The sequence below is a fragment of the Lissotriton helveticus genome, chromosome 3_1, assembly GCF_964261635.1.
Source record: "Lissotriton helveticus chromosome 3_1, aLisHel1.1, whole genome shotgun sequence".
Classification (NCBI taxonomy): domain Eukaryota; kingdom Metazoa; phylum Chordata; class Amphibia; order Caudata; family Salamandridae; genus Lissotriton; species Lissotriton helveticus.
This window is the reverse complement of record NC_136061.1, coordinates 976,764,910-976,779,944: the sequence shown is the minus strand read 5'-3', so window position 1 is coordinate 976,779,944 and position 15,035 is coordinate 976,764,910. Positions and strand designations below refer to the sequence as shown.

The following is a 15,035-nucleotide window of genomic DNA, read 5'->3' as shown; positions in this document are numbered from 1 at the left end:
GGCACAGTAAGGCTGCAGCCTAGTGGTGTTTTTAGGCACTCGTTCCAACTAGGTTGGAAAAATGTATGTGTGCTCCAAGTGAGGCCCTTTGAATGTGAGACTGAGCACAGAGAACAGCAGAGCAATGTGCAATGTGGAGGGCGAATGAGAGAGACAATGAAATGGAGAGACGATAAACATGGAGACAATGCAACTTAGAAATAATGTCAGATTTAGGCACTGTGATGGTGAAGTGATCAGGACAGAGTGGCAATAGAGGGAAAAACAGGACAGAGAGAGGCAACCCAGTAGAGAGAGAGGACGAGACAGCACAGTGATCAATCACAAAGAAAGATGGATACAAAGCAACAGAGGACAGATTCTGGAAAGATGTTGCTAAAGAAAAAGAAGGAATCCTGCAGTATATGAGGAGATACTGCAGGGGAGGTGTTGAATGATGAACATAGTCCTGTAAGGTGGACATATATGAGCAAATTGCAGCAGTAAAGTGAGGTTATGACTGACAGCATGTGAGGCGGGTCAAGAAAGATGGTGAGCTATGAAGTTGTACTCTGAAAAGCGAGAGAGGAGCATGACATGACTGTGCAACGACCATGGAGAGAGAGATGAAGACTGTGGTGAGGACTAGGAGAAATAGGGAAGGATGACAGTGCAGTAAAGACAACGAGGAATGAAAACTGGATATGGGGAGTAGGAAAAGATAGTGGAAGAAAGATATTCCAGTGAGGTTAGACAGGATGAAAACAATGCAGCAAAGGAGATACACAGTTGGAAAAAAAACTGAAAGATGGGGTCTCATGAAAGTTATTGTTACTGCCAACACAATAACAAAAAACGAATGCTTATGAGAAGTCTAAAAGTTGAAAATGATTCACCTCGTAGCCTTTTTCGTAACCTGGGATCTTCGGGCTCAATGAAAATGTGGGTATACAGCTGCCTTTAATGATTTAGAACAGAGTAGAGAATAGCGCTAGTCATGTAGACCTTGCCTCAAAAGCACCAGGCACTGACAGGGTCACATAACGTTTGATGCAGTGGCCCCATCTGGACAGCTTAGTGGTCTGTACTGCTCCTAAGCTGCTGAGTTGGTGCATTATATACAAGTGTAAGGGGTGAGGATGTTTTAAACTGTGGTGTGGAGGGCCATGGGACATTCCCACCAACACACACTGCAGGCTGGAGCCTAGGGAATTGTGCTGCATTATAGGTGACATTGCTAAGAATCAGTGTGTGAGGGGTAGAGGTACGTGCTGTCTTCTAGCAGGGATGTGCCTATGAGCCGGAAGGCAGGGGTGAATGCTGCCTTGCAGTGGTGACACACAGATGGGCATACTAAGGGCAAACATCACCACAAGAGATGATGACTGGATGCATGGGCCACACAGTGCCTATCCTGTATTCCTCTGACCAACAGCAGAACCAACGGGCTGACTGTCTAGAGGCTGGATGTGTTCATGTTAACACAATCCATCAGTCATTACATCAAAAGAACAAACTTCCATTGTTGTATCCCTGGGTCCATGAAGGGTGACCAGTATTGTAGTGCAAAGAATTGATGCTTTTAAGGCCAGGTTATCCCACGGTGCTCTTTCATCCATCCATTCTCTCATTCACTTGTCCAGGTCTCAGGAGAAAATGTGTCTTTGCGTAGGCGCAGCTGGTGTGAATCCCACTGCAACATTCTCGTCTGTCCGTTGACACTGCTGTAAAGAAAGTATAGAGAAGACAGGTTTCTATACGGGGCAAAGCACAAAAGTGAAAAATTTCCAAGGAGAAGAATTTGTCTAGTATGTATGCTAGTTTTACCAAACTTTTTCAGCTTTATTCATTAAGATTTGCTTTGGATAAAATACGGATTTGCCCAAAGAACAAGTTGCTTACCTTCGGTAATGCTCTTTGTGGTGGATACTCTTATCTAATCGCAGATCCCTCACCTTTAGAATATCCCCAGGAACCAGACTGGATCCAGAAGATTTTTCTAGCATTGCTCCTGCAATGATGGGTGGCACCATGTGACCCCACATTAATTTTGTTCCATCCCAAAAGTGATGGCAGAGCTGCATATATGCGGCACCCCAGCAGGTTAACATCAGTTTTTTTAACTGAACCCAACAATAATCAGAAGTACAAGTGTGCAGATTCCTAAATTGGCAACTTTTTAGATGAAAATGAGACTATTCTACAGAACTGGGAGGCAGGAGGGCAATGAGTATTCTGTAGTTAGGTACGAAGAGCATTATTGAAGGTAAATAACGTGTACTTCTGGTGTATACTTCTAACCACAGATTCCTCATCTTTACAGCGAATCGCAAAGCAGTACCTCTAAAGGTGGTGGGCCAGTGGAATGGCTCAAGTTAAAAAAAAGTCCTGCAGAAGCAAACAGGCGAAATGCCCATCCCATCAGATATGCTTGTCAAGGTAATAGTGCTTTGTAAACGTTTGTACCGATGCCCACATCACATCCTGTGAGATATCAAGAACAGGCACCCCATGTGCCAGCGGAACTCTATCAGACTTTGCCTAATAGAACGGTCCCACAATCCCTCCATGAGCTGCTTCTTGGCCAGTACGTAGAAGATCTTAATGCAGAGGACTATCTGTTTCTATACTGCCCTGCCCTTTTCCCCCCTGAGAACAACACAAAGAGCTGATCATTCACCCGATGGTCTTGGTGCGATCAATGTAAAAGTTTAAATCTCTTTTGGAGTTTAGTCGATGGAGACTCTACTCCTCTTTAAAGGCAGGGCAAAGAAAGTTGGGAGGGTGATGGGTTCCCCAAATTGGAAAGACGTCACAATGTTTGGTAACATTATCACAATGGTCCTCAGCACCACTTTATTTTGGAACAAGGTGGTGTAAGGTGGCAGCACCTAGAGAGCTTTGAGTTCACTCACACGACAAACCGAAGTCACCATGACCAGAAACACAACCTTTAGGGTCAGGAGAAGTAGTGAACAACGATGCATTGGTTTGAATGTCATGCACACGAGAAAAGTGAGTACCACATTAAGATCCAACTGTGGTATCACAAACGGTGTAGGAGGAAATAAATTAATCAAACCTTTTAGTAATGTCATTAGAATGAGTGATTTGAACAAGGACTGTTGGTCCGCCAAATGTAAAAAGGCCAAAAGGGCCGACAGGTAAACTTTAATGGTGCCCAATGAAAGTTCTTGCTGGGCCAGAGATAAAACAGGATATTTGAAAGATTAGCCTGCATTGGATCAGCATTGTAGGTGCACACCATGCTACAAACTTGTCTTAGTGCCCTGCATGGACAGACGTAGCAGAAGGATGCCTGGCACTCAGGATGACAACCATAACTTAGGGAGGAAGGCCATTTTCAATTAACTGCTGATGCTCAATCTCCACGCATGGAGGAGCAGATTATGCAGGTTCGTGGGCAGGGCCCTGCCCTGCTACTGTAACAGACAGCCCTCCTGGAGTGGGAGCCTGATCAGAGTACAGATGCTCATACCCAGATGTTCCAGACACCACACTCTCCTTGCCCAATCTGGAGCAACTAGAAGCCTTAGCCCCCGCGTCCCTTATTACAAAGCGGCAAATTCGTCGAGAGAGACGTTTCTCACTCTGAAAAAGCTTCTAAAACCCCACACTCCCCCAGCTGTGCGAGATCCTACATTCGAACACTGTAATGAGTTAGCCAACTTTTTTGACTCTAAAATTCAAACTATACTCAAACAACTTCCGTCTCTCTCCCCCTTAGATCCCTCCCCCCTCCCCACCTCCCAATATCAGAGCAAAGGCATGGAGCTAAGCAAATTCCAACCCATCAACACAGAAACTCTTGGTGTTTTACTACAAGCCCTCAAAAGCGGATCGCCCCATGATCCAGCCCCGGTGAGACATCTTAAACAGGTGGCCCCGAGCATCTTATTTCCTATGACCAACTTGCTAAACACCTCCTTTGAAGCTGGTATAGTGCCCACAACCTGGAAAAAAGCGGTGGTGAAGGCACTCATAAAAAAACCTAACCTTGACCCGGACAACCTGGCTAACTTTAGACCTATATCTCTCCTCCCAGGGATTAGTAAACTAGCGGAAAAATACATAAATTCCCAGCTTTCACACTATCTAGAGTCCAATGAGTTGCTAAAAACCTCCCAAACAGGCTTCCGTCCGGGACAAGGGACAGAAACAGCTATGGTGGCGGTAGTCGAAGAAACTAGGAAAGTCATCGATGCAGGAGGATCGGTGGCAGTGATCCTCCTGGACCTAAGCGCAGCATTCGACACCGTCAACCATAGCATCCTTGCCCACCGCCTGGAAAACCTCGCCATCACTGGGACGGCCCTCAAATGGCTAAAATCCTTCCTCCACAACCGCTCCTTTCAGGTGGCAGATGGAGACTGTATCTCTAGGGAAACCCCGATACGTTGCGGAGTGCCTCAGGGCTCCTCTTTGAGCCCTACACTCTTCAACGTATATATGGCACCCCTTGAACAAATTGTCGTCCCGTATGGCATTAAACTTCTGACCTACGCGGACGACACACAGCTGGTTGTCTCCCTGAGTCAGTCTGAACCCCCCACTATCGATCTGTATTCCTGCCTGGAGAATATAGTCAGCTGGATGAGCGACTCCCATTTAAAGCTCAATGGGGAAAAAAACGAGCTAATGGTACTAGGCAACCAGTTCCTCTTCCGCCCGGAGTCCCTATGGCCTCCCAGTATGGGTCCACCACCAATCCCCAAAACTGATATTAAAAGCCTGGGGATTTGGTTGGATGACAAACTCACTCTTAACACTCAGGCCAAGAAAACCGCAGGAATATGCTTTGGCCTGCTCCGCTCCATCCGCAAAATTCTTCCACTCTTACCATTCCAGTCAAGAAAACTGGTCATGCAGGGCCTCATACTGTCCAGACTGGACTATGGCAATGCCTTATATCTTGGATCCCCAAAGAAAGTCATCTCCAGGCTTCAGGTGGTGCAAAATGCGGCTGCCAGAATCCTTACTGGCACCAAAAAACGCTGCTCTGCCAAACCTGCACTTAAAGAACTCCATTGGCTCCCTGTGGAACAAAGGGTGCACTTCAAGGCCATGTGCCTAACCCACAAAATCCTGCATGGAAAAGCCCCTCCGGTCCTGAAAGACCTCGTGACTCCCCACACGACAACCAGAACCCTCCGCTCTACTAATGCCCACCTGACCAAAATACCCATGATTAAAAAATCACGTTCTGGAGGTCGACAATTCTCATTTCAGGCTTCCAAGATGTGGAATACTCTTCCACCGGACCTTTGGTCCCAACCTAATCTCCTAGCATTCCGCAAATCCCTGAAGACATGGCTGTTCCCTTGATCTCTTCCTTCCCCTCCGGTCCCCTCCTCTGGAGATCACAGTGTATTTCTGTTAGCGCTGGGACGCTCTCGGGCAGCCATGCGCTCTATAAATCTCCAAAAAAAAAAAAAAAAAAAAAAAAACTCAGGACAACGGAGGCAGAGGTGGAAGGCCCACATAAGTCCACTGTGTTCCACTTCATCCGGAATGCATCTCAGAGAGACAGCCTTCTTGGTAATTCAATTACACAAACGTTTTCACATTGAGCGTTCTCTACGGTGGTGAAAAGATCTAACCAGGGTTCTCCCCACTGTTTGAGGATGACTAGTGCCACCTTGAGGAGTAACCACTATTCGTGATCCAGCAGCTACTGCAACCCGAGTTTGTCTGCCCTGGTTTTCAAAGATCCTGCCAGGTGATTTACAACCAGAGAGATGCCCTGCTTTCCAGTAAGCTCCACACACAAAGGACCTCCTGGCACAATGACACTCCCCTGCCCTTACTGTGGCAGTACCACATGGCAGTAGCCCTGTTGGTGAGAACCAGAGCCAGTCTCCCCTTGATGGCCGGTAGGAAGTCATTCAGTGACAGCAGAAGGTCTGCATCTCCAACAAATGTGGAGACAGGTCTCCGCCAGAGACCAGATAGCCTCCCGATCCCCAGAGTGACGCATCTGTAACCACCGTCAGCTGTGGATGGGGAAGGAAGAGGGGTTTGCTGGAGGTTCCCTTGCGGTTGAGCCACCACTGCTGGTCTGTTGCAGTCTGCTCCGAAACCTGGATGGAATCAGATAGGTTCCTCTAATGCTGACTTTAGGTTTCAATACATGGTCTGGATATGCCCCTTGCCACTGACAAGCAAGATGCAGGATGCTAAGGGGACCAGAAGCCTCACAGAGACTTTCACCAAGACCCAGGACTGAGGCTTAAATGTCTGGATAACAGCCCAAATGTCCTGGACTCGTCATGGTGGAGGTAAGGGCTTAACCCACATCATATCCAGAATGACTTCAAACAAAACAAGCCTCTGTGAAGGAGTTAGCTGTGACTTTGGCAAAGAACAGCAATATTAGGAGGTTCACCATTGTCTGGAGGTTGTCTACGACTGACTGTGGTGATCCTGCCTTCAACCACCAGTCACCGAGGAGGGAAAAATGGAATCCTTAGCCTCTGTAGGTGTATTTCAGCCACCACCATCACTTTCATGAATACCTGAGTCAGCACTGATGAGGTTGAAAGGGAGCATGGCAAATTAAAAATGTCCAAGGCCTACCTTGGACTTCAAGTAGCACCTGTGGGACTGCAGAATGGATTCAAGAAAATAGGACTCCTGCAGGTCTAAAGCCACCATTCAGTCGCCTGAATCTTGGGCAGGCAGACCTTGGGCCAATATACATCTAAAATAGGTTGAAAGCCTCCGTCCTTCATCGGCAAGAGGAAATAGCGGGAGTAACTGCAAGTCTCTATTTCCAGGGCCAGGATCTTCTCTATGACTCCTTTTGCAAAAAGAGTTTACACTTCTTAGAGCAAGATGGATTAATGCTCCTCAGAAAGATGCTCTGATGTGGGCTTAAGGTGTGACAGGTCTACTGGGAATAAAGGTAGGGCAAAGCCCCATTGAACTATCAGGACAAACCTGGTGGATGTTATGGTTTGCCTCTTGAGGAGGAACTGCCTGATCCTACTTCCTTCATAGTGGCCGTGTGCCACAAAGGACAAACTAAAGCAGCTTGGATGTTGTTGCTGCAGGGGCATATGGTTGGGAAGTGTGTTGCCTCTGATGGCCTCGGAGTTGTCTGCAGGACACCCCAACCCCGAAAATATTGGGACCCTGTTGTAGGGATGGTGGGCCTTAATGTTACCGGTACGACCACCATCTGGGGTAGACGTGAAAGGGGCAAAACTGTTGAAGGTACTATCATGCAGGGGTGTAAAGGATTAGGCGAACGTAGTGTGGCATTGCCTTCCATAAAACATTCCAACTCTTAATCAATCTTCTTGCCAAACAGGCAAGATCCATCAAATAGCATTTCCATTAAAGAAATTAAACAAAATACAGAATACAAAAAGAAGCAGGCCACTATAATAGTATATAATACAATATAATAATCTTCTTGTTTCAGACTCAAAGGATATATACTGTTTGTTTTTTATTTTTGCACAAACACTTGTACTCTCTGTTGTTGATGTTGTCTTTAATACAAGCAGTCGAAAAGTTTTGTCCAAAGACTTTCTCAATGCTGAAAAAAGGTACTGTCAGGTAACGTTGATGGTATGCAACTCTTGAGCTAGGTAAAGCTTCCTTTAGCTGCAGCCCATATATTTGCAAAATGCGTGTGACAGAAGAAGCTTATAGATGGTACCAGAACCTGTAGTTTATCCTGCTCTAGTATAACACAAAGGTTAGTGATGAAAGGTACATGTATCAGTAAATGGCCATGATAAGCTGTGCGGGGCGCGATGGGGCCTCCTGGGTGTCGGATGAGGATCTTCTGCCACACACAGTATGCGCTTGAGGTGGGTTCAGGAGACACAGTCGGCGTCGAGGTGGCAACCTCACTGGAGGACTCTGCAAATCCTTGTGGCCCAAAGGCACACCAGAGGAAAGCAGAAAAGTGCCAAAAATGTGCAACATATTCTCATGAAAGGCCTCAATCTGTTGCAACGTCGCTGATGGACCAGGAAACTCGTGATGCATTGGAATCAGAGGCGGAATTGGCTCCTTGGTAGAGGACCGGGAACGGCACTGAGAGGCACCCTTACATCCTCGCAACTTCTCAGGTTGAAAGTGGAGGTACTGGGACAAATTCTACTTGGCCTTCTTCTTTCTCTGCTTCGACTTCCCACGATGAGGACCTGTTGTGCGAACATGCTAGAGAGGGGAATTAAGTCAGTGTGTGGTCAGCAACGTACAGCTTCATTTCGTGCTCCCAAATCACCTTCAGGTACATATGAGCATACTTCTCGCAGGACTTGGAGTCATGTGCCGAACCCAGATGCCGGAGGCACACCTTTTGGTAATCTGTCAAACACATTTACTTGCGACAGTCCTTACAAAGTTTAAACTTCGTAGTTTGTGGACACAGTTTCCTTGCACACTGGAAAACAGAATTGTGCAAGAAAAAACTTGTGAAAGATAAGGAAAAAGTTGGGAACAAGGTCTGGAATCGCATACGAAGGTGGGGAAAGAAAGGAACTGATGTAAAAAGCTGACACTTATATGCTGCTTCACTGTCACTTCCAGGGCGGAACAAAGTTAGCTTGACAGCACAACTTACCGGTGAGCGGGGCAATTGCTGTAAATATCTTCCAGATTCAGTCAGGTGCCTGAGGGTATTATAAAGTGAGGAACCTTCGATTAGAAGGATCCATCAGAAGGTGCTCTTATGTAATCAGTGTATCTTTAAAATTCAGTTGAGCGATGGTAAGTGTAGCTTCAAAGAAGTATTTCCAAATTACCAGAGACCCACTATAAGTTCTTGGAAAAAAAAACATAATGAACACCTTGTAACTTGTGGTCTAACGTTAAAATTCTCCAGGACACTCAAATATTAAAAAATATTTTGGAAGCTGGAATTCGTTTGCAGTGACACCATTGCAAAGGATCTGGAATGTGCTGCTATCTACTCAAACAGCTGGCACAATATCATGAATTTGATGTCAGTGACGGGAAACATCCATTACGCTGCATGCTATTACAATGCATATCCCTCACTGACCATTTAATGGCATGCGTTGTAATGGAATATGCGTTGTAAAGTTATGTGTTGTAATAGTTTACACTGTAACATTATACATCTGCAGTGACACCAGTGCAAAGGATCTGGAATGTGCTGCTATCTACTCAAACATTGGGGCAAATGGACAGCGGCAAACCGCAGACCCTCTATGCTGGTGTCACTCAGAACAACGTCACAGCACTGTACCGGTCTGCTAACTTTGTTTCTGTACAATAATTTTTCAATCTAAAACTTTATAGTTTAGTTTTTATATGTAGGTGTATGCATTTCATTAAACAAAAGTATCTGATTTCTTGAAAAAGTTGGATTGCATCTTGCGACAGACATCTGTTCATGGGCGTATGATAAAGTATTCAACGTATGACCTTGTTAACAAGACAGTCTGGGCATGATAATAATAATAATGCCATTTCTTAAGCGCGAACAGCTACCTCTCGAAAGAGGTGTCGCGGCGCTGTAGCAACAGGTGGCAGCAAATAATTAAATAAAATATAGCCAACCGGCAGCCCACCAGATTTAATCCTGGTTGAAAAGCCAAGTCTTTACTGCTTTTCTGAATAAAAGTTCTGAATTAATCTGGCGCAGAGCAGACGGCAGGGAGTTCCATAGTTTGGTCGCTCCCACCATAAAAGATCTACCGCCCCGTCGCACTTTCCTTACTCGAGGGGTGAGAAGCAGGTTCTGATAATTGGACCTCAGTGTGCGAGTCTGTTTGTAAGCACATAGCCGTTGTTTCAGATATCTGGGACAAAGTCCATGAATAGACTGAAAAGCTAAAGTTAGTGCCTTGAATTTAATTCTATTGGCTACCAGTAGCCAATGTAGGGCCAGATGTAGGAAGCCAAATAGCGAGTGCAAACGCTGAATTTCGCAAAATTTCAGCGTTTGCAATCGCAATTTGGCTTCAAGTAATATAGGTAAGTTTAAATCTGCTCGCAAAATAAGGAATCGCAAAATTGCGATTCCTTATTTTGCACAAGCATTTAGAGAATCGCAATTCGATGCGATTCCCTAAATGCTATGCTGGTAGGCATAGCGAATTGCGATTTTGCCTTAAGGATTTCATTTCAAGAAGCACTTTTTGGCTTTTTAGAAAGTGCCACGTGGCACACATACATGCCATTAGGGCATGTATGTGAGCCAGATGTGCACACATGCACATTTCAGGGGTGCAACACGGTGTCCTTTTGGAACCCTTGCACCATTGAAATTGCGCCTACAATTTGTGAGTGCCTCTTGGTCACTCGCAAATTGCAGGCGCAAATCCTATTAATTCCTATGGGCTTCTTGGCCCATAGGAATGAATGGGATGGTATTCCTTGATTGCGAATCTCAATTTGCGATTCGCAATTAAGGAATATTAAGGAATCGCAAATATTTTTGCGATTCCTACCTACATTCAATTTTGTGAGTCCTTAATAGCGATTCGGTAACAATCACTATTAAGGACTCGCAAAATTGAATTTACCTACATCTGGCCCCTGGTTCCTCAATATGCGGAGAGATATGATGACGCATAGGTACGTGTCTAATCAATCTCACAGCCGCATTTTGGACCATTTGTAGTTTCTTAATCATGTATGCAAGCATGCCCAAATAGAGGCCATTTGCATAGTCACGCCTAGAAGTCACCGTAGCATGAACTATGGTCTGACGGCACTTTTCCGGTAACAAATGTAGAAATGTCCTCATATATATCTCAATTTTCCAAAGCAGGAAGATTTTACTTGTTGGATTTGAGAAGCAAAGGATAAATCTGTCTCCCATTTTATACCTAAATTTTTAACAGTGCCCGCTGGGGTAGGTGGTAAACCTATTTCCTGTGGCCACCAAAAATCCGAAGCTGCGGCTTATTGGTCCCAAAGAACATCACTTCTGTCTTTTCGGCATTTCATTTTAATTTGTTGTTATTCATCCAAAGTGCCACATCCTTGAGGCAGCACTTGAAACTCGAAAGAGTCTGCCGACTGATCTTTAAAGGGGAACACCAACTGGGTGTCATCGGCATAAGATATTGCCTTCACCCCCCAGTTGGCAATTAGTGTGAACGGGGGGGGGGGGCCAGGTTGATGTTAAACAGCAGTGGGCTTAATGCCGACCCTGAAGCACCCCGCACCATAGGTGTTTCTGCCCTGACTCCTAGGGTTGTAAAGCCACTCTTTGAGTCCGCTTGTGAAGGAATGACTTCAACCATGCAAGGGCAGCTCCACTGATCCCAGAATCCTGTAGGCGGTGGACCAAAATATCGTGATCCACCATATGAAAAGCGGCTGATAGATCCAGGAGCACCAGCATCGCTGAAGGCCCCGAATCTACCGCCAACCTCAACGAGTCCGCCACCTCTAAAAGGGCTGTCTCTGTACTAAAACCCACCTGAAAGCCGGATTGGGTGTCGTATAAGATATTTTGGCTCTATGAATTTAGCCAATTGTCGCTGAACAGCTTTTTCCAACATCTTAGCTGGTGCTGGCAGTAGGGAGATAGGTCTATAGTTAGTTAATAACCCGGAACCAACATTAGGTTTTTTCTTCAGAGGTAAAAGCGTTGCACGCTTACATACATGGGGGAAAATACACAAAGCCAAAGAGGTATTCCAAATGTATAACAGCACCTGCACAGCAGAATGCGCTATTACCTTCCACAATTTGGGGGGTCAGGGATCATCCGGGGATCCCGACCTACACTTCATCATCTCTGTCAATGCCTCCTGCTGAGAAATTGGAGTAAAACATGGCAGCAAAAATCCAGAGTCCCTCTTCTCCCTCACATCCATTTTAACTGTTTCTGCTGCTGCTGTAAAGGAGTAGTAAACCATGCGAATTTTGCTGTCAAAGAAATCAGAGATTTGCCCACACAGTATACGTGAACGGTGTGCATCAATCATTAATTCGCAGGGTTTGAGAAAGGAATTAACCACCTTAAAAAGTTCTTTACCTGGATTGTCAGAATTATTATTCTGTGTGGCTATATAATCCTTCCTCGCCACCTTCATCGATCTGTGCAGCTCTTTCAGGGTAGCTTTATAAGCCATCTTAGCGGCCGCAATATAGTCCACCCTCCACCGACGCTCCAGGTGTTTACACCTGCTCTTCAATGTCCTACGGCACTCTGAAAACCACGGGGCAGAGGGGGGTTTTCTCTGAGATTTGGAGAGTCTGACTGGAGCAGCTGACTCTACTGCAGCAGCAATCCATTTATCTAAGGCTAAAGCATCTGTATTGGGGTCCTTTGATAATCCAGGAAGGCTTGACTGCAAGACTGGCCTCAAAGTCTCCTCGGTCAAATTTTTCCAATTTCGTTTTAGAAAGGAATAGGAGCTGGTATATAAAATGGGTTTGCCTAAACTAAAGGAGAAAGGAATAAGGCAATGGTCTGTCCAGGCCAGCTGTCTTGGGGCATCCATTTTTAAAGTCTGAATGTTGAAAAATACCAAATCAAGGATTAGTCCTGCATTATGTGTAGGAGCTCCGACATATTGAGTCAGATTAGCTCCCACAAGAGAAGCCACAAGTTGTCAGGCCTGGACACAGCTGGGGTCATCTACATGGAGATTAAAATATCCTAAAACCGTATAGTTGGAAAACAGTATGGATGTCTGTGTCACAAAATTACAAAGATCCAGCAATATACCTGGGCTACAGTCTGGATGTCTATAAACCACTAGGCCAGCAAAAGAGGAAGTAGGGCTAACCTTAATACAAAAATGGAGCCCTTAAATCTTATCCATATTGGCCAACACTGAGGTAGTTAGTTCCCAGGAAACCTTCAGAATGAGAGCAACCCCATCTCCACTAAATCTACAATAGGATCATAATTTTTGCACTCATTGTGTGTGGTCAATTACTATTTCACAAAGTATTTTCAAAATAAATATTTAATTACTGAAACATTTAAAGGAACCTATTGTTCTTTACTCAAGTGAGAAAGTAAGGAAATTGTTATTTCCCTGCAACTCTTGTTTTGCACTTGTAGTCATGCACAGATTCAAATTCTGTGCACTATCCTGCCATCTAGTGTTGTGTTCAGAATGCTGCAACTTTTTTTCCTTCAAAGTCTTTGGTTTGGAATTGAGCATAGGCAGAATGACTCACAGTTGCACTTCTCTAAAAACTTAATGGGACTTACACTTCATCTCGAATTATATATATTTTCTCCACTGGTAAACAGGCGTTGGGGCAGGAATGCCTCCTGCAAGTAAACAGGTGTGTACCCCTGCCCTGAGTGCTTGACTGCACATAAACTGCCATCTTTACTTTTATTTGAACCCTAGTCACTCAAACCTAGCATTTATGTAGAGACCTAGGCCTGTCCATGGTAATGTAAGGTCCAGAATCTGTTCTATGACCTTAGGTGGGAGATATGGGCTGAACAAGGTGTGTCCTCATAGTGGGCATTGGAGTATTGTCCAAGCCCTGGGTGTATCACACAAAGCCATGGTGGTATCGAACCGTTCGTGTTCTGTAAATCAGTAGTGTGATCAGTACTGCATCAATGAGGCGCAAACCTGCTCGGTCCATTCAAGTAAAGCTCCACTGTTATGCAAAACCCAAAACCGCGCATTGATCTCATGTCTGCATGTCAAGTACCTGTATGAGCAGTGAGTGTCTCGCAGAAGGACTCTTTGTAGATCTAAGAACTGGAGCAAGAGTTTTATTTCAGATGCCCCTGGTTTACCACGGACCATATGGGGATGATGACAGCCTCCCCAGACAGTGGAAGTGTATTACCTGTATTCCTGAGGTCGGTGGATGGAAAAGCAAGACACTTCAATGAGGGTCTTTTTAGCAAAGGGTTGGAGCTTAGTACTTCCTGAGCACTGCCTTTGGTAGATGATTGGGGTCAAGAGTGAAACTGCAGTTGTTCTGGTTGTTTAAGGTGACAACATTTCCATGTAGGGTTTGCCCTTTTAACAGTCCCTGATTACTGCTTCAGGAAGACTGACAACGGCCAAGTGTGAATGCTGTCGCTGAGGTGCAGCCTGGAAACAACATCTGAAAGAGAGCTGACCCCAACTGTTTCTGAAGCCTGGAGGCCACACTTGCAGAATCTGAATCCCTGTTTGCAACCGGATGGGAAGGCCCAAACTGCGGAAGACAAGGGTTGCTGTGAAGATCTACCTCACTGATCTCATCTCGTGAACCCTATCCAGAGGCAATGGTGTCATGGCTGCAGCCATGGAGGCAAGAGCACAAGCCGCATCAACTATACTGCTCAAGCTGAATCAATAACCTGCTGTTAAACCTAGGGCTTAGGTTCCACCCGAGACCAGAGACTATAGTGCACAGACGAGTCTGCCATGTACACTTAAGACTTCTGCCCGAGGGGGAAAAATACATTGGACTGAGTTGCATAGTTGACCAATTAGGTTATTTGCCACTATCTGCACCAGTGCCTGATTGCTGCCTAAATTATAGTGTGTTCGAACTGTAGAGATGTGGTCCCAATACTAGCAGGAAGGGAGGATACTGGAAGAGGAGTGTGTAGCACCTCTCTGTTGACTTGTTTTAAGCTTCTCTTGAACTATGTAGTATATAGTTCTGCTATGAGATTTAAGTACTTTCATTTACACAAAAGATGTTATCGGAATGGACAATACGTTATTGCGTCTGTTGTTTGCCTTTTGAGTTTTGAGCTCTTATGCCTCTGTGAGAAGCCTTGGACTACTTGCCCTCACCAGAGTCAAGTGCAGTAACACTGGTAATTGACCCAGTGTACAGAGCCGTGATAGAACAGATCACAGAACACCAACAACCTATCACCATTGTATGAGACCCCGTGCCCTTGTTTGCCCTATGTCCTGACAGTTGGGAATTAACTGTTTGTAAATTAAAACGCCATCACTAGTGCTTCTAATCAATGGGGAGGTGGGATGGATCTCTTATGAACCTACAGTACTAACCTCAACCCGGGTGTTCCAGGTAAGTAACGTTTTCCATTTGCAGTATGTTTTTGTAAATCACATGCATAGACTCTGAAGCTATACCATCCACCC

At 45.3% G+C, this 15,035-nt stretch overlaps 1 protein-coding gene across 2 annotated transcripts in view; it reads right to left on the bottom strand.

The window, feature by feature from the left end:
• Positions 1-767: 767 nt before the first annotated feature.
• LOC144823154 (uncharacterized) overlaps positions 768-15,035 on the bottom strand; it is a 291,146-nt gene continuing 276,878 nt past the window's right edge. For both annotated transcript variants that reach the window (XM_078681420.1, XM_078681421.1), the window contains one exon: positions 768-1,703. In XM_078681420.1, the coding sequence (XP_078537546.1) occupies positions 1,626-1,703 (78 nt within the window). In that variant the 3' untranslated portion in view covers positions 768-1,625. The remainder of the gene's footprint in view (positions 1,704-15,035) is intronic.